At 32.3% G+C, this 19,088-nt stretch overlaps 4 protein-coding genes across 5 annotated transcripts in view; 1 reads left to right on the forward strand and 3 right to left on the reverse strand.

Moving 5' to 3' along the window:
* Nucleotides 1-1,320: 1,320 nt before the first annotated feature.
* On the reverse strand, nt 1,321-4,276 carry LOC134250545 (E3 ubiquitin-protein ligase TRIM36-like). The gene is made up of 3 exons (XM_062732909.1): nt 4,199-4,276; nt 2,803-2,889; nt 1,321-2,663 (listed from the first exon to the last, which is right to left on the reverse strand). The coding sequence occupies exon 3, from the start codon at nt 2,641-2,643 to the stop codon at nt 1,321-1,323; it is 1,323 nt and encodes a 440-aa protein (XP_062588893.1). The 5' UTR covers nt 2,644-2,663; nt 2,803-2,889; nt 4,199-4,276.
* Nucleotides 4,277-4,521: 245 nt separating this feature from the next.
* LOC134250548 (uncharacterized) lies at nt 4,522-9,150 on the forward strand. Its single transcript, XM_062732913.1, has 2 exons — nt 4,522-4,655; nt 7,088-9,150. The coding sequence occupies exons 1-2, from the start codon at nt 4,635-4,637 to the stop codon at nt 9,047-9,049; spliced, it is 1,983 nt and encodes a 660-aa protein (XP_062588897.1). The 5' UTR covers nt 4,522-4,634; the 3' UTR covers nt 9,050-9,150.
* A 2,602-nt stretch (nt 9,151-11,752) lies between these two features.
* LOC134250547 (uncharacterized) lies at nt 11,753-13,432 on the reverse strand. Its single transcript, XM_062732912.1, has one exon. It carries the CDS (start codon nt 13,430-13,432, stop codon nt 11,753-11,755), a length of 1,680 nt encoding a protein of 559 aa, XP_062588896.1.
* Nucleotides 13,433-14,719: 1,287 nt separating this feature from the next.
* Nucleotides 14,720-19,088, reverse strand: part of LOC134250542 (uncharacterized) — a 47,993-nt gene continuing 43,624 nt past the window's right edge. For both annotated transcript variants that reach the window (XM_062732904.1, XM_062732903.1), the window contains exons 3-5: nt 16,100-16,285; nt 15,450-15,525; nt 14,720-15,292 (exon numbers count right to left, since the gene is read on the reverse strand). In XM_062732904.1, coding sequence (XP_062588888.1) covers nt 15,031-15,292; nt 15,450-15,525; nt 16,100-16,285 — 524 coding nt within the window. In that variant the 3' untranslated portion in view covers nt 14,720-15,030. The remainder of the gene's footprint in view (nt 15,293-15,449; nt 15,526-16,099; nt 16,286-19,088) is intronic.

Below are 19,088 nucleotides of genomic sequence, written 5' to 3' on the forward strand. Positions count from 1 at the left end.
AAAATTTATTGGAATCTTTAAGATACATATTTCTGTGAAATTTTATAACTATATGACGTCTATAAGAGTAAATAATAGCACAGTCCGCGTAACTTTTGAACGGCGCTCGTATTTCAGGTCAAAAGTCCATTAGCACTTCAAAAGAAAAGCAAAACATACACGGATCTCCAAAACATCGGGTACCATGGAGGATTGAGCATTCCCTACTGATCAATTACATAAACCGTGTGTTCCTTGTCATGATAGGGAAATAACGAGAAACCCGTTGAAGATTCAGTTTGTAAACAAAAGTCAAACAATTATTTTGAAAAAAAAACATCAACCAGCATTTAATTTCTTTTTCTTCGTACATTAAACTACAATGTTTAATCTCTAAATGTTTGTTAGAAGCTTGCTCCTCAAATGGAAGAAAAAAATGAAAATGATACTTAAAGTGCCATGAAGACAGAAATATTCAAAATTGATATATTTTACCTTCATGAATAGTGTCTGACTAATCCTTTTTAATCTCCACTATTCGGAAAGGTAAAATAAGGGGAATTTTTCTTAGTGTCATTCTTTTAATTATGTTCAACTTGTATTTAAAGCTGCTTTTCTCTGTTCATTTTGGTGTGATGAAAGCCATATTTAAAAAAGCACACACCAAGAAACATTTTTTTTTGTTCTATATCAAAATTTAAAATTAAAGTTAAAATTAGATACTGTACAAAAATTTATTGTAAAAACCTGGTCAGTATGTCTTATATTTCTTCCTGTTGAAAAACACTGTATATCCTTTTTCATGAAAAAAAAGATTTAAAGGTGAATCAATTTAGAAACTGTCACATAAGAATGCATTAACAAGCTCTTGGATCCTCGATAATTAGGTTTTTGTCTTGAAGTATAAACCTTCGTACGACGGAAAGATGATTTGAGTCTATTTCAACATAAACTTAATTTGTTTGATAGCTTTTGTTTTCAGTTCAGCAACAAACAAAATGTTATTTTTGTCTATACTAAGACCATATGGTTTTTGTAATCCACAGTTGTCTATACATAGAAGGAATTGTCCATCCTGATCAATTATATGTATGATATTGGCACCACTATCGGCAATTAAAATATGACCCTTTCTGTCTGTGGTAACATCACGAGGAATAAATTTTCCATATTTCTTTGAATGCATTAAAAGAGGGTTTCCATCATACGTGAACCTTAACTGTCCTTCACTGCTTAACACTCTTACCGATTCTGTATGCATATCGCTCAAGATGATGTCAAGGTTTTTATTTTCATGAATGAACGCCAGATGAGATGTTAATATTTTTTTGTTTTTGGTATTTAATTGTATTTCCTGCTTAACAGTAGAGCCAGAAAAACGAGTAATTTTTCTTTTGTTGGCATTTCCACTCTGTATTCGGATCTCAATTGTACCAGAAAGTCATCAGTGGAGGTACAGCATATGGCACCAGGTATCCAGTCTTTTTCCCTTATAAGGCATTCCGTCTTGTCGCCCTTGACAATATTGATACTTCTATCATCCCCGTCAATGTACACCAAATGTCCCTCTCTGGTTACGGTCAAATCAGCTGGTGCGGATCTTGTTGTGGTGGTGATCTCCTTAAGCAGTTTACCTTCGGAGTTCATGTGTTTAACTATACCACTGTTATCACTAACAAAGAATTGATTAGTGTCAGGAATACAAGCTACCTGAGCTCTTGGAAATCTATCATCAGTACATTTACTTCCAACTTCAAGTGACAAAGACGTATTTTCACATGTATGTATACTCTTTAAGACAAATGATTGGTTAGATTTTAAGACCTCTCCATTAATTAAAGTTTTCTTTGTGTCCGGAATCTCTCCAATTATTTGACACAGACCTTGCTCTGTAAGTTCTCTAGGATTAAATGAAGACACGGTTAATTCAAATCTGGAAGGAATATTTCGAAATTCTTCATTTTTGGAAGTGTATCTAACAAGTTGGGATAGATCATTTGAAGAAAGGATCGAGCGATTTTTATCTATTGCTGACCGAATTAAGGATTGTTTCTTCTGAAAATCTAATTTTAAATTCTGTATTGAGTCGGTATCCTTTCTTTCATTTCTTATTGAATCACGCTGATACTTTTCAAAGACCTTGTCTATAATTGTGTGACATGTTTTACTGAGGTCATGCATAGTTTTCCGTCTTTCATCATGTTTTTCGATTATACTTAATGACGTTGCTTCGATTCCAGACACAATTGATTCATACACAGGCGCAATGTCTGCTTCAAGTTCATCTAAGTCTTTTTTTATGAGAGCTTTTGTTGAGCTATAAATTTTAGAAATTTGTAAGACAGTGTGCTTTTCATGTGATCCAGATGCAAGGCATTTCAAACAAAGTAAAGAGTCACATTCTTCACAAAACAGGTCACTTATTTGTTCTTGATGGATACAACACAGTGGTGGGATGATTTCAGATTTTTTGAACTCAAAAGTAACAACATCATGTCTTAAATTTGGATCGGAGATCATATGGTGACCTACACATTCCTTACAGAGATTGACTTGACAAGTGTTACACACAGTTTCTGCTGTGGATTTTCTAGTTTTTCCAGGGCAAAGTTGACATCGTTTAACGTCTTGTGCTCCAGAGAATAGATCTGACGCTGTTGCCATTTTACGAGTGATAGTTGTACCTTTGTAGACAAGAAAAATGAAAGATGTGAAACAACTTTCCACCCCAAAAATTGACAGATTGGCTAAAATGCTAGTAATTGATGCATGTATGTAATTTAAACATTAAAAATTAAAGATATATTTTTGTTTTTTTCTTACCTTCCTTGTCTGTCACTCGGTTACCCTGAATGAAGGTTATTTCAACCTGGAGATAACAGACCAGAATGACAATTTATTGATCCTGTGCTAGAAAATGATTAAGAGACTGATACTTAAATTGATTTAAATGTCTCTCTGTAGCTTGCATTTTAGAAGCTATGCAAATAAAAAAAATATCAATGCATGCTGCACTAAGTCTTTTCATATAATATACCTGCTTTTATTGTGTCGTCATATCAAGTTTATTCATCTTTCAAATTGCTTTACGCTCCTATTCTTTTTTTTTTTTACTTAAACATTTCAAAAATACATATTAATTCATTTTTATGCACTAATAAAAATTACGTAATGTTTGAACATAAATGAAATATAGCCCTGCTGTTCTTTTTAATAGATGCATTCTCTTTTGCCTAAAACAATCCTTTTATATTTTAATGATGTGAAAATTTAGGCTTTTACATAATTTATTTTTTTTAATTTTATATTTTTTTATGTTTAAGAAAATAATGCTCTTTTGATGATAATGAAAAAATGAAATATAATTGTTAGTATAACTAAGGATAGGTTTCTAAACAACTTATATATGTAGATAAAGGGGCTCTAAAGTTTCATTTCCGGATAAATAATCCAGTTATTCCAAAAATAGCCGACAAGCGTTATGCACTATAGTTTTGAATTACTTGTATTTAAAGACTATTTTAGTCATGTGATTTATGAGGATGATTTCAATTCTTTTTTGTGAATGTTAATTTCTAGTCAGCATTTCATAAATTTAAGAAAAAGAAACAAAATGTAGATGAAATGATTTAGAAAGAGTTGGGAAAAAAATGTAAAGTCGAATTAAAGACCGTTCTCTCCATATCAGACATTGTAAAGCGTATTAAGTAAATGTGTCTTGAAAATCGTTCCTCGTTTCAATAAGACTTAATAATATATATGGATAAAACGTGTTTTTGGCTTTGAAATTGGATTCAATGTATTACACTAAAATAAATGTATAATTTTTCAACTATAAAGTTTCATTTTGTTAAATTTACCTTCTCTCGTCTTCGTGCTCTGTAAACTTAAGTTGGTTTAAATCATTAACCTTCGTGTAAATAGTAAAGAGATTCACAAAAATACAAAAGAAGACCCTTGTCGTCTATAATTATTAAAATATCCAAACATGAAACGGTTGTTACTAGCTCTTCTATTTGCTATAAATGCTGAAATATTCAAATAATGTATAAAAAAGAACGCTTTTGATATAACTTTAATAAAAGAAAGGAAACTTCACAGATGACTAATTAAGCTAAATACAAATTTTTAGTTTTGAATAGGAATTCATTTTTTCCTAGTATATTGAATTAACCAAAATTGCTGAGCAATAAAAAGCTAAGTATATTAGATACATTACCTGTAGGCCTAAGTATTTTTTTTTTATTTGTTTAACGTCGCTCTTTGGTTTTTTCCAACTCATATTGAGACGCCACCACTTTAATATTAAGAACTCAAGTCAAATGTGATCTGATTTATGTCAAATCTTTCTCTTTTTTGATCTGATTCATCATTAATTAATGTTTAATGTCTAACATAAATAAATTTCATGTACAATTATCTCATTGAAAGAATGTATGAAACGATAAAAAAATCTTTATACTTTATCTGCATGATTTTTATGGCCAATATGATAAAAATTTCATTGGCACAAATGAGGTACCATATACGTAGTGCAAGAATTAAGATCAATGTCCATAACAATGTTAGGCTAGGAATATCGCCTAAGTAATTTTAAGATACCACTTTAAACACGTGGCATATATTTTAAACAAGGAAGATAACATGAGATTAATATGGAATCTGTTAGAAAAGAGGTGAGGTTACTGATATATATGTATATAACCTTTTATCTTTAAATATCTGTGTTTTTACTTTCTTTTGTTAATAAGGCAGGGGATTTAAACATAAGGGGCGTCTTTCGCGACAAAATTAAAATAAAATCATTTAATTTAAAAAATGAATTATTCTTAAATGTAAGTGCAACGAATTTATAGCTCATTTAGAATTCTTCGCCCTTTAATAGAATCTTCTAAATTATTGTGTCTTAAGACCTTGTGCATATCAGTCAAAAGACCCATCAAACGCAAAAATCGCACGATTATAGTTACTTAAGGTATTCAATGTATAAAGACCATATTCTGTACTTAATAGTCTAATGATCCGATTTTGCTCAAATCGTGGTAGTATTTTGAAGACCATAAATGCTGAACCAAAGGAATTTACAAAATGATTATTGTTCAATTAATTGCACCCTTAATTTTACATTGAAGTCTATGGACAGTGCATGTTTTTATCACATATTGTAAAAAGTAATTCAGTTTCAAACAAATCTCTTGGTGAAAATATGTATTAACTCCCTCTTTATTGAACTATGAAAAAAAAATATTTACCGAAATTGAGAAATCAAAAATTGTCTTCTTTTCATCAAGGGTAGATAACACTTCAAAAACTTATAACGTGGAAAATAACTGTCCCCTCACATGTTATCAGTCTTGTGAAATTGTTTCCTTTCGCTTTTATCATTATATAGTAATGTTTTTTTAACTAGTTTAGAATTATTTAAAATCGATAAAAATTCCTTTATTATACATTGAATACCTTAATGATTCAAAGTTATTTTAAATTTTAATTTTACCTAATGATTTTTTAATGATAAGTGGACAATTCTGGTTGAAGCATTTTTAAACCAAAGAAAGATTGAAAAAGATATTGGCTTAAATTGACTTCTATACAGGGTTATATACAAATTAGTTTTCAATAGCATATTTATTGTTTAAGTGATATTATAACTCACGTATGGCCACATACTTTAAATAGATTACATGTAGTTTTTCTATTTCAGTTGCAAATATACAGCTAAATATGATCATATAGTAAAAAACAAATATTTATTAAGAAATCCATTTTATTTCATGTATGTGGATGCTGTAAGCACAAGAAGTTTCATGGTTCATACGAATGCTTACAATTGTAATATAAAATGTATAATAAATAAATATTTGAAAGACACATACAATATTTTGGTTTTAAATGCAGGTTAGCATTTGCTGTTGATCGTTAGCACCACAAACATTATCTAATTAGATGTTTGAACACCGAGAATCGCAATAAATTAAACATTTTTTTTCGATATGATGGCTTATCCATTATGTGTACATAGAGGATATTCAATGTTTTGTAGTTGAATATGGAATTGCACTCGTCAAAATATCAAGAAATCCTGTCTTACGAGTGAAATAAATCCCATTTTCAACTACAAAACATTGAATTTTCTGTTCATTACATTTTCTTTGAATTTCCCTTTGCCTACGTCTTTTTTTGTAATGCAGTCTTAGGCTACATGACGTCATAGTTAAGCGGTTTATACGTCATAGCTAAGTGAAAAACATTGTAAACATGAATTTTAGCAGCATATTTGGGGAACTTTCACAGTTTTTTTCATGACAGAATGGTTCATTAACTCGTTTTCTATCTTATAACAGGTTAAGAAGTATGTTTCACAACACTCTTGGTGAAGGGAAGAAAGATCGAGAGTTTTCCCGCTCTTTTGATATTCTTTCATACTGTGACAGGATATCATTTTGCTATCCTTTCACACTGTGACAGAATATAACTTTTATTCAATGAATAAATTACAGTATTTCACTGTTAAAAATGTAATAGATGTATGGGATTCTGAATAATAAGAAGGGAACTTGAGAGGCTGTCATAAAGTTAGTATACAGATTTCTACGAGTTTTTTTTCTCTTTTTAATCACAAAAACAAGTCTTTGACTTTAAGTAAAACATTGCTTTGGTGATTTATTGTTTCTTAGCTTTAAGTCCACTGTCTTACATGTTTATGAAATAGATGGAGATAACGAACAGTATTCAAGGACAAAAGATCACAAAACAATACCAAATATGAACAGAACAAACACAACCTCGAAGTTCGGACATCAAAGGTGGGATCAGGTGCCTCAGGTGCGATGGAGTAGTGAAAATTCGCTGCCGACCGGTCACAACCGCTCCTTGCAAAATGCGAAATAACAGAAAATATCCGTCGACAATTCAATGTGTATAAAGTGGCCTAACAATTAGTACGCAAAACGCCAGTAAATTTTTAACATTATTATACGGGATAGATAAAAAAGCAATTTATGATCAGTTGAATAGGTCACATCATGTATGTATTTTTTCATTTTCCTATTGAATGTAAGAGTAAGGATATATTTACGTGATTAAGAAGCGTTCTGTCTCTTTTTAGAACGAAATTTCCACGGAAACAGAGCTTTATCAAAGACAGCCGACTCCTTTCAAAGATCATGAAGATGGGCAAATAGAAAGATCTCTTGATGCCGATGGTACATTTCTATGTAGAGATGGTAATACTGATAAAAACAATGGAAGCGAAACATCCATACATAATATCAGCAGTGTACTTTCAGCGCATTTAAGTCTGTCTTTGAATCGAGGATCGATAGCCGGAAATAATATTTTTGAACCTATTTTAGCAGTACATTCCAATGAATACATAAATCAAAAAAGAGAAGGCATCAGGCAAATTGCAAAAGATCTAAATCCGACAATCAGTATACCCAAATTAGACGGTAACCCGTCTTTCTCAAGACCTAAGTTGCCATTTCATCCATGGAATAAGTCTTTCTGCCATCCAAGTTTAAATCCAGATGTTTTCTTGAGTGAATTTGATGAAACATTTGATCCCCATGAAAGACATGATTGTCAGGAAACATACATTCCTGAATTAAATATCGAAAATCAAATTGTAAATTTTGAGCTGATTAATTTTGTGTTGAAAGAAACTGAGGAAACTTTTCATAGGGAAAAATCTCCTGAATATGAAAAGATTTGCACAGACGTGAGAAAATTTTTGGAAAATGTTTGTAAAGAAATGGCAGTCCACCATCATGTTTTCAAAAATTATTCTATCATTGAAATGGGAAGCATGGTTGAAGGAACGAAATTTGGTGACCCCGACGAGTTTGACTTCATGATAGATCTTCCAAATTTAAACCAATCTCTGGAGTTTTATACTGAAGGCATTGATACCTTAGGTTTAAAGCATGAAAACCGAGTCGTCCGTGTGAAAAATAGAAACGTTTTTGAAGACTTTAAAGATCTCTCAAAAGATTTAGCAGAAGGAGAAGACGATAAAAAATTTATGCGACGAGTCTGGAATGAAATTCAGATAGAACTAGCAGACGTCATGAAGAAGAATACATTACCTGGTTGGAAGTGGCTGGACACTGTTCCAGCATTTACGTCAACCTTAGCACAGACAAACAAACTGCTTTGGAAAGGGAACATTTACAGGCATTTAATCGTGGACTTGGATATCTGTATTTCCTTAAAACCTCCAGAATTCGAAACACATATTGATTTTAATCAGGACATTTTAGACAAATCTCGACCAGGTATCAGCACCAAAGGCAAACGAAAATACAACCGAAGAGAAGAAAACATTTACTTCTTATTAAGGTCTGATGGCGAGGCGAGATGGACCAGAGCACTTCTAGAAAAAGAAATATGGGCGAGTTTTCCTGAGGAGGATGGAAGGAAAACAATTTTGCGGTCGCTTAAATACTTTGATCAAAGATATATACCAAAACGGTATAACGAAATTCTCTTCAGAATGGAACCGGCTATCCCTTCCTACTGGTTAAAGACTATTGTGTTCTATTTAATGGCTTGGTATTATGAAGATTCGTGTTGGACAAAAAATAATTTATCGTTTCGCTTTTTTGAGGCCTGTATTATTTTGAAGGAATGTTTGTACAAGAAAAACTTATCGAGTTTCTTTGTACCACATAACATCTTAGGTAAACTGTGTCCATTTGGATCAGAGGATGAGGATTACAAAAAACTGGTAAAAGATGTTATTAATGCAACAGAGTATTTGAAAATACCACAGAAATTTGATAAAAATGACATAAGAACAATTGAAACTGAGATAGAAAATCATAATTCTGTCGAAAGGGACAAAGGTGTATTTGACTCTGTTATTGAATTGTGTTATTTGTATGCCTTCAACGACTTTGCAGATGAAAATAGAAAAGCATTGCAATCTTTCTTAGATGAAATAGGAAATGAACAGTTTACACTTATAGGTGAAGGAAGTGAGCTCAAACTACTCTACCTAGATTCTACAGCAGACATCAATTGTCAAATAGCTGAAAAATATGGCGAAACAAAATTATATTTCTCATAAAATTTCTACAGAAGAAAATGAGGGTAATAAACAATATATAATTAAACTAAAGTAAAATTATTGTTCATTTTTCAAAGTAATACATTGCGTTAACCTAACTTGCAGACGCCTTATATACTAGTAATATAAAAGATCTGAGTAGTATATTATTTCTTCCAAGTGCATTGTATGTGTACTACACATAGAATAAAATTGTTATCTTTTTAGATGATAGGTGAACTACTGCCGTGTTTATCAAAAAAGCAAGTAGATATCTGGTCCGTTGGTTACCAGTAATTGATTGGAGTATTTTATTTCACGTCCCGTACAAGAAATATTAACTCAGATAGACTTTTCATCTACATATACCGGGCTTAAAATGTAGATCCTTGCCCGGCAATCAGGGTCATTAAGGAGATTTTCATCATGCCAACGACCACCGTGACACGGGGCAGTGGTTTTTGGTTTCCGGTCAGAATTCGACGAACCTGCAAACACTTTGTCTCGAGCGCTTGCTGAAGAACTAGTTGCTACCTATTTATCGACTCAGGCCAATCACCACCGGAGTTCGAAATCAAAGCCTTTCTTTCAATTAGCGAGTGCTATTATACAATTATTGCTGTTTTTTGAGGTCAATACAATGATTTAGCCATCTGAGGAGTATAATATTCACCGAGCCCGAAGGGCGAGGTGAATATTGTACTTCGAAGATGGCTAAATCATTGTATTGACCGAAAAAAAAAGCAATAATTGTTTTATTATATGATTCACTGATAAAATGATACAGCTCATTACTTGTTTGCATTTATTAAGTCCTAGCCAAATACAAGAGAGAAGCAGAATTAAAATGTGAATAAACCTTACCAGACCTATCAATGTGAAATGCATGTTTTTTTTTTTATCAATTTTAGTTGCCATGAAAAAAATATATGTCAGTCTTTTTTTATAGGATAGATTTTGAAAGGAAGGAGTATATCAGGGAAAACTGACTGCCAAAAAAATGTTGTTCAGTAAAAGTGCTGGAGGGGGGGGGGCTGCATTCCCTGTTACCACCCTCACCCCAAAATATATATTCGCTTATGTTTTGCTGACATGAAAAAAAAAATCATAGTCATATAAATAGCTTTCCGAAACAATTTGTATCAATTTGGAATTTCCCAATCTATTTTTAGATCAATGTAGAGGAAATAAATCCTTGTATTGACCTGGAACGTCACGTGCAGGTCAATACAACGTAGTATTTTTCTAACATAGTTGGATCTCAGCCAATCAGAGAGTTGGAAATTATTCAATCATATAATAAAACGAATTAGCTATCGTGAAGGTATCAACCATTGGTTTAAATTTCTGTCCTGTTTAATTATAAACACAAGGGCATTGTTGTGTTTAGAGACTGGGAATCACAGATCTAGATAAGACAGTAGATAGAAGTAAACTTTCCAGGTCGAAAATGATAAAAAGAATGCTTCAAATAATCTATAATAAGCTGAAATTTAAATTTTAAGGTGAAAAATACAATTAATCAACCCATTTTTACGCAAAATATATAGCTATGTCTCTTAGCAGTAGAATCATTGAGCCAATTTGAAGTGTCTCAATATTGTACTGTTTTGTGGCAAAAGATGGTTTTCTATTGAGGGTTTTAAATGAGTTATTTCCCCATGACCAACATATTGTAGGTCAACATTTCCAGATCCATTCATTATTCAATCAACCCCAGTTTATTATGCTGGGTACTGAGGTAATGATTACAATTTTTTATGAATATACCTTTGATAAAAGGCTCTGTTTATTCATAGTTTCAAGATTGAAAATTTCTACAAATGCATCTGTGTTTAAAATTGGTTGCTGAAAAATTTCACTTCTTTGCCTTACAAGATGGCGGAATAGCTCCGAGGCATAATACGTCATTTAAAAACCATCTACTACATCTCTTTGGGAGTTTCAGACTGGGACTGTGAGCATAAAAGCTTATTTGAGGATTTTCTCTAAGCTTTCTTGAAAGATCCGAGATCGTAGTTGAAAAAATTGAGTTTAATGATAATTGAATTTTGAAGTCTAGGATTTTGAGACCTCGGTAAGTATAACTGTTTGTACATTTAGGTAAATATTAGACAAGTCACGAAAACATCATCATCATATATATTTCCAGATCACGAAACTAACATGGTACATTTTAGGTATAGCACTATTTCAAGAGCGGTTTGAGGACGAGCGTGCGTATTCCTTTAAAACAGAGTAGCGAAGTTGTTAGTTCTAGAGAGCTCTAGTAAAGATACATATACATTTATAATTTTTATAATTATTTATATATTTATATATATAATATAATTGTTATTATGTTCCTCTGAAAACTAGAAAATTTATCCGAAATTTAAAATATTATTTTATTTTTATCGGTGACAAAAGGTGTTTACAGTTGTATGTTGTCTGATTTATTCGTGGTAACTTACTATTCAACAAATGATAACATCGGACCAAATCAAAAATATTTAAATAGATAAATGTATGATATTATGTCAGAAATAAAAAAAGTACAACGAACATTATTAAAGCATGTTTTAAACTCAATGGTCTTTGCTTCATATTTATATATCATATATTCATATATAATACTTCATCATTATGTTATCAAACATACAGCTTTTAAAAAATAGACTAGCAAAAAGGAAAGCCTCTCCCACTTTATCTTAGTAAACATTCAGTACTCTTCCTACTTGTTCATTACGCATACTCGATGTACTTGAGAATTTTAACTTTTCCTGTTTTGTATTCCACAACAATAAGATTGTCATCGTCAGTGATACTTATGTCATATGGCTCTTTCAAATTAAAGCCATCTAAGTATTTTATGAAAATCCCATTTTTGTCGATGATATGTATAACGTGGTTATCACTGTCTGCAATGAGAATGTTACCGATACGGTCAGTAGCTAAACCAAAGGGATGAAATTCTGGGAACCTTTGTGATTTAAATTTTCCTTCATAAACAAACTTTAGCTTTCCCATTTTATCTGTACCGACGATACAATTTTCATTTATGTCAGACACTATCATATCTAAATTGACGTTTTCTTCCACAAAAGCAGGATAATGATATAAAGGTTTTCCATCTTCTCGAAATTGAATTTCCTGAATTGCTAGAGAACCTGAAAAACGAACAACTTTGCTATCTTTGAAACTGTCGGTCCACATGGATACCAGAAGTTCATTAGTCGATGTACTTGTTACTGACCATGGCTTCCAGTCCTTTAGTTTTATGATACACTCAGCTTTTTTATCTTTAACAAGATTTATGGTGCGATCTCTTCCATCAGCGTAAACCAAGGCATTATCTTTAGTTACCGTTATATCCGTAACGATGTTACGGGTCATTGTCGTCAGCGTTTCCGAAATATCACCTTTGAATGTTAGAAGTCTGATAAATTCTGCATCCCCACTGACATAAAACTTGTCAAATGTTCTGGAACAAGTAACTCTGAGAGTGTGTTGGAAACCTGTATCAATAACAGCAAGTAGTTTTGGAATTTGGCAAAATCTTTTCCCAACATTTTTATCAAATAATTTCAGTTCATGATTACATTTAACGGCCTTCGTTGGAATAACAGTTTTAAGAGACGGTGATAGACTTCCGATTTCTTTTAGAAGTTTATCTTCAGAAAGCATGCACATTTGAAGTGCAGGTACTTCTAACTGAAAACGGGACGGTATTATTCTTAGTTCTTCAACTTTTGATGAGTAGCACTGCAATTTGCTGAAATCTCTTGCCAACACAATATTTTGCAGCCCGTTTAATTCTGACTCTACTTTTAGTTTCAAATGATGAAAAACACGCCTTAGTATTTCTACCGATTTGATATCTTCTGATTCAAGCGTGTCTGCCTCTGTTAAATATTGCTCAATTACTTTGTCCAGAACTTCATGTGCAGTTTTTCCACATTGTGTGATTGCTTCTTTTCGATTAGTATGCTGTTCTCTAAGTCCTTGATCCAGGCATTCAATTTCAGCAATGATAGAGTCAAACTTTGGTAATATACAATTTTTAAATTCAGATTTATCTTTTTCTGCACTTAGTCTTTTTGATTTATATACCCCGTTGATTTCCTCAAGATCGTGAAATTTATGTGACCCAGATGCAATACATTCAACACAAACGGGGGATACACAATTTTGACAGTAGAGCTCACAATTTTGCTTTGAATGATGAGAACAAACAGGGATTTTGAAATCACATTTTCGACTTGAAAGAGTCATTACATTATGCTTCAATGAAGGCATCGATATGATATGATGACCGACACAGGTCTCACACAGATTTACATTACAAGTGTTACAAAAAGCGTCTGCTTCCGATTTGAATTCAACGTTTAAGCATAATTCACATCTAAGAACATCCTGCGCCATATTAAAACCTGTAATTGTTTCGTTACATCACTTCATTTCTGATCACTGAATGAAATTAGAGACAAATATAAAACATTTTTAAAACACATGCTAACGTAAATAAAACTGAATATCTAATCATCAAGCGCCTTGTACAACACATGCACCTCATCATCAATATTAATGCCTTTTTCTTAATGTCTAATCTTAGGATCCGGTATTTAACACATCATCTTTCTTGATCAAACCTGAGCTTTGTCACGTACGTAAAGTCCATCGGTCTTTTCATAAAACACTTCACCCACAATCCTCTCTAATTCATAACAAGAGTGTTTTCCTGCTACTTGTCTCATGTGACATCTATTACCACTCATACATACAAATTTAGATGCGCGGATCTAGAGGGGGTCCGAGGAGTCAGGACACCCCCCTCCCCTGGAATTTGCAAGATTAATAAATTTATATACTAAAGCAAGAAAAAAGGTTACCTTGGACACCCTTTGGAAAAACGCAGACCCCCCCCCCCCCCCAGGTTAAGGCAAATTGCGTAAAATATGTTTGAAAAGTAAAAGATGTAAGGCAATAGGCGTCATCGACTACCCTTTACCCCCCATCCGAACGAAATAGGTTTTTGACGTTTGGGTAAGTTTAGCTTTTTTTTTTTCTCGAAATTTCTTTGTTGGATTTTTTTTTTGGACTGGAATTAACCCCCCCCCCCCCCTTGGAAAAAAAATTAAAATTTTGGATCTGCGCCTGATTTATTCACCCCGAACACGTCAACCTAGAGTATCCTTTGTACACTATTACAGTTATATTCATTTTTTTCTAATGTAGCAGTGACAACTATTTCATTTGTTTGCATTTTATCTCATCTTATACAAATTTATGAATTATTTCGGTATTTACCATTTGCGATGTAAATATAATTAAAAAAATAATGCAAGCTTTTATTAAAAAAAAAACTATTGCAAATCATTAGACAAATGGTGTAAAGAAGAGAAATGAATAATTTTTGCTAATTTACGAGATACATGAATTACAACACCTCGTACCTTTTTATCAATCGTGAATCCGTTATACATGTCATGAAACACTGTACAGGGTTATTTTCGCCCCGTTTTATTTTCGCCCTTTTGCACTTGCGAACTATTTCGCCTCGTTTTAAATTCGCCCAGTCATAATTTTGTTTAATTTGAATTCGCACCGTTTTAAATTCGCCCAATCGGGAAGAGGGCGAAAGGGGCGAAAATAAAAAGGGGGCGAAAATTTCCCTGTATACAGTACTTGTATGCAGGCGTGTAGTTCGTAATTTATGTCTTCATGAGTTCTCAAAAATTAAAATTCGTTTCTTATATAATATCAGTATTTTAAATTCTTGAAAAATATGTATTCAGCTTTACTACACATAAAGCAAAATATCAAATTTCATTTTTTAATAAAAACAGAAAAAAAAAAACCAACTTAATATCGATTATTTTAACTTCTTATTTTAAAGACTTCTTGTTATTTTCTTTTTCGTGCAAACAAAAATGTACATAAATTGTATGTTTTGTAATGTTTTTAAAATTTAGTTATTGTATTTTGAATCAAATCGCATTGTCAAATTAAGATGTTTTCTTTTATTTATTAACTTTGGCATAAACAATATCACGCTGATTTTCCTCAGAATAATTCGTCTGCGAAACAGACTTGCAGACATCATTCATTTGTGTCTTCTCTTTGTTCTTTTTTGGTTGAGCATAAATTTGGTTTTCTATGCCTTCAGGCTGATATGAGTGATAAAGAGGATTGTCTGGAAGTTCCTTGTAAATCTCTGTGTTTTTCTGCTCGGAGTTGATTTCATCTTTTGGATCTGTTGTGCTCGGAACTGATTGTTTTCGTCTAGAAGAAAATAAATTATTCAGTTGTATAAAAAATTGTTCATAAAATCTTGAAATCGAATAATTTCTACAAGCTTGTATTTTTAAGAATTTGCCCGTGTAAAACATGTTTGTGTTGTAAATCAAGAATTTAAATAAGACATGTATTTGGATGAAACCTCATGTGACGAACAGCAAATGCAGTGATGACTGCCAAGAATACTACAACAAATCCAGTGGCACCGATTATAATATCTGAAGAGAAAATGGTTTTAGATAAATATTGACTAACAACGTTCCATACATGTAAATTGAAAATTGAGTGTTCCTTATAATATCCTGGTATCTTATTATCTTTTAACTTTTATCCTGCAACTTACCCTTGCATTGACCTAATAAAGGTAACCTAATAAAGGTAACCTAATAAACAAAAGCTTTATCCGGTCACTGCCCTAATAAAGCCTCGTGCATGTATTCCGACGTTCTAAAAGCATTGTGACGTCACGTATATTGCAATGTTTACGCCATGGCGTCATAGATTCAACTGCAGAGATGTGCCTAAATCTGTCGGAAATAGCTTGTTCTGGACGTTCAAATGTAAGAAATATGTTGCAGGATAAACAAAATACATGATTACTGTCTTGAAATATAAGCGATATTTGGGCTCGGGTCGAAAACGTAAGAGGACTCGGCAAGCCTCGCCCTCTATCACGTTTTCTTACCCTCGCCCAAATATCGCTTATATTTCAAGACAGTAACCATGTATTGTATATTTAACCAGTTAAATGTTAAAATCTCCAAATAAATTGTGTTATAAAATTGAACTTACACCACATTACTGTTTTGTCTGCTTTGTCGTTTTGGATTTTCATTTTTTCTGATTTTAAGGTGACATCAAAGATTGTAGAAATTCTGTTAGCTGTAATATCAGGATTTGTGGCCCATTTTGTTGTTGTCATTGACCTCGAGAAATCGCCCCCACACTTGACAGAGATTGTACCATTGAAACTAATATCTGAAAGTAATATTTCATAAGTTTTCCTTTGGACCTTCTGTATAACATGTTTGATTTTATTGAGTGTGACTGATAGACTAAGAACATACAGTAAAGAAAAAAAAAGATGGTCAGATACTTATGCAATTTCATTCTTGTCCATTTTGCTTGATGGTGACTCCTTTCATTGCAAATTGCTAAGTCACTGTCTTTGGACGTTGTGCTAACATATTAGCGATTATGTTTTGATTTCCTATTGCCTATGATCAATTCATGAAGTGCTTGTAATATTAATTGTCCGGATTTTGAGTGCAAAAATGCAAATGCAGTACTAAAATTCTACACATATTATTTGGCGGTACTGGTAATGAGTTAGAATATTATTATTGCGAAAAAAAAATCACAAAGAAGAAAAAGCAAGCATTAAATGAAACATATAAAGATAACAAACAATATTCAAGATCAAAAGTCCATAAAACAATACAAAATAGGAGCAAAGCAAACACGGTCCTCAAAAACATCAGAGTTATGATCAGGTGCCATGGAGTAGTGATCGTCCCCTGCCGACCGGTCACACCTTCTGTGTACTCCTTGGCATGATCGGGAAATAACGGAGAAATCCGTCGTCCATATAGTGTATAAATAAGAACTAAGAATTACCGGTAAATTGATGTATTGAAAAAAAAAACATTTGACTCGATGATTAATTGTATTTGCTTACAAGGTCATTGTATCGACAGTAGAACTTACGAAATGATGACCTTAAATGAAAACTGCTGATATTCTTTTTTCATCAGCTTATATGCCAATAATTTACCTAGTTTCAGATCATGTAGATACACACAGCATGCTATTGCGTATCGAATCAAATGAGATATATAAAATCAGTATGCAGATGATGGTATAATGCTGCACAAGTAAGAGAAGTTGACGATTGAAAAGTTAAAGTCATCACGTTTATCATAAAGCTTAGTTGTAAGATTACCATTAAAGTCTTTTTCAATTAAAATATCAAAATATGAAACAGATGTACTAGACTCTGTGGTATCTTTTATCTCAAGCTTACCATGATATATAGCATAGACATGAAAATGGAAATTACAATCTTGATTGACAATACGTCGAGTTGAAGGCCACGGAGAGTTTATTGTCTTTTTTCACACATTTTTCACAAACTCTGCTTTATATATATGAATTTATTATACCTCTATTGATAATACTCGAATTTGATTGGCTGGTTAGAAAACTTCAAAAGTCAATAATGACTCCAAAAGGTACTGTTTACAGCAATAATGACCTAAGAATCATTGCACATTAGATATAATGACCCGGTCATTATATAATTAATGACTGCTAAATAATGACCTCTTCATCAAAATTCTTTTTGAGTGAAGTTATTGCATAAAATAATAATTATTCGAGAAAAAACATGTTTTTAAAATTTTGCATGTTCTGTTTTGCATATACCATACAGAATACTACGGAAGCCCATTAGTGCAAACCAAAAATATATAAAGAAAAACGGAATTGATATATAAAGGAAAACCAAAAAATATATAAAGGAAAACCAAAAATATATAAAGGAAAACCAAAAATATATAAAGAAAAACCAAAAATATATAAAGGAAAACCAAAAATAAAACCAAAAATATATAAAGGTAAACCAAAAATATATAAAGGAAAACCAAAAATATATAAAGAAAAACCAAAAATATATAAAGAAAAACCAAAAATATATGAAGAAAACGGAATTAATATATAAAGAAAAACGAAATTAATATAAAGAAAACGGAATTAATATATAAAGAAAAACGAAATTATTACATAAAGAAAAACGAAATTGTTAAAAGTAGAAAAACTTCAACTAAAATACGGAATTTATTGAGGTGCACGGTAAGGGTCTGAACCCATAAATCATTAGTGCACCGCGTCTGATAGACCTGATTTTGTTTCAACAATAAACGAGCGTGGTGTTTGCCTTTACATTCACCTTTTCCTATATCGAAAACACATCCATTACAATACATGAATGGGGAGAATTTTACATTCACCTTTTCCTATATCGAAAACACATCCATTACAATACATGAATGGGGAGAATTTAATCTTTGATATCTAATTGCACAACTATTTAAGAAAACGTGAACTTTAAGATTCTGTTGTTTACAACATTTAACATTCAGGAATCCCTTATCCGTTATTCAACTATCGCACATTAGAACCTAACCCGCTTATTCATCCAATCAGCAGCTGCTAAATTTTCTATTAAGTGGATCACTTAATTGTTAAGATTTTTTGTCTAAATCTTTAGTCACGTGACATTTTGATTGACAGCCAGCTGTGAAACAAAAAATCATGAGAGTAAATGATGAAGAAAAAAACATTTTATTGAAGAAAATACAAATATTTTGTTCAGAATTCAAATATTTAGAGAAATGTGTTTGCCATCTTTTATAATTTTGATACAGTCAACTCCAGAAGGAACAAAGACCGTTAGTGTGTTGTTTTCACTGTTCTCAGGATCAAATGGAATGGCTGGGGTGGGTTCCGATGCAGGGACAGATTCTCTATTAAATGGTGCAGATTCAGATTTTACAACAGTAGACACGGGTTCCGATTTAATAGCGTTATCTCTAGGTGCGGGTGGCGCAAGCGTATTACTTATATCCTGCAAAATTTTAAACTGTTCTCTTTGGTACGTATGAACCGCGTTGCTTCGGTGATTACTTCGACTCACAACAGCCTTGTCAGAAAATCCATCATTGTAAAGCCTTGTACAGCACGTTACTCGTCCTGAATGATTTGAAATATTCCTATCAGAAGT

Source organism: Saccostrea cucullata, unplaced genomic scaffold, assembly GCF_032062105.1.
Source record: "Saccostrea cucullata isolate Sc308-1 unplaced genomic scaffold, CSIRO_AGI_Scuc_v1 ctg1686, whole genome shotgun sequence".
NCBI lineage: Eukaryota > Metazoa > Mollusca > Bivalvia > Ostreida > Ostreidae > Saccostrea > Saccostrea cuccullata.

What these genes read in the sequence shown, in the direction of transcription:
- LOC134250545 (XM_062732909.1), bottom strand. Translation starts at nt 2,643, where the DNA reads ATGGCAACAGCGTCAGATCTATTCTCTGGAGCACAAGACGTTAAACGA.
- LOC134250548 (XM_062732913.1), top strand. Translation starts at nt 4,635, where the DNA reads ATGGAATCTGTTAGAAAAGAG. An exon ending in TGGAATCTGTTAGAAAAGAG is followed by an intron (nt 4,656 to 7,087) that starts GTGAGGTTACTG and finishes GTCTCTTTTTAG; the next exon opens with AACGAAATTTCCACGGAAAC.
- LOC134250547 (XM_062732912.1), bottom strand. Translation starts at nt 13,432, where the DNA reads ATGGCGCAGGATGTTCTTAGATGTGAATTATGCTTAAACGTTGAATTC.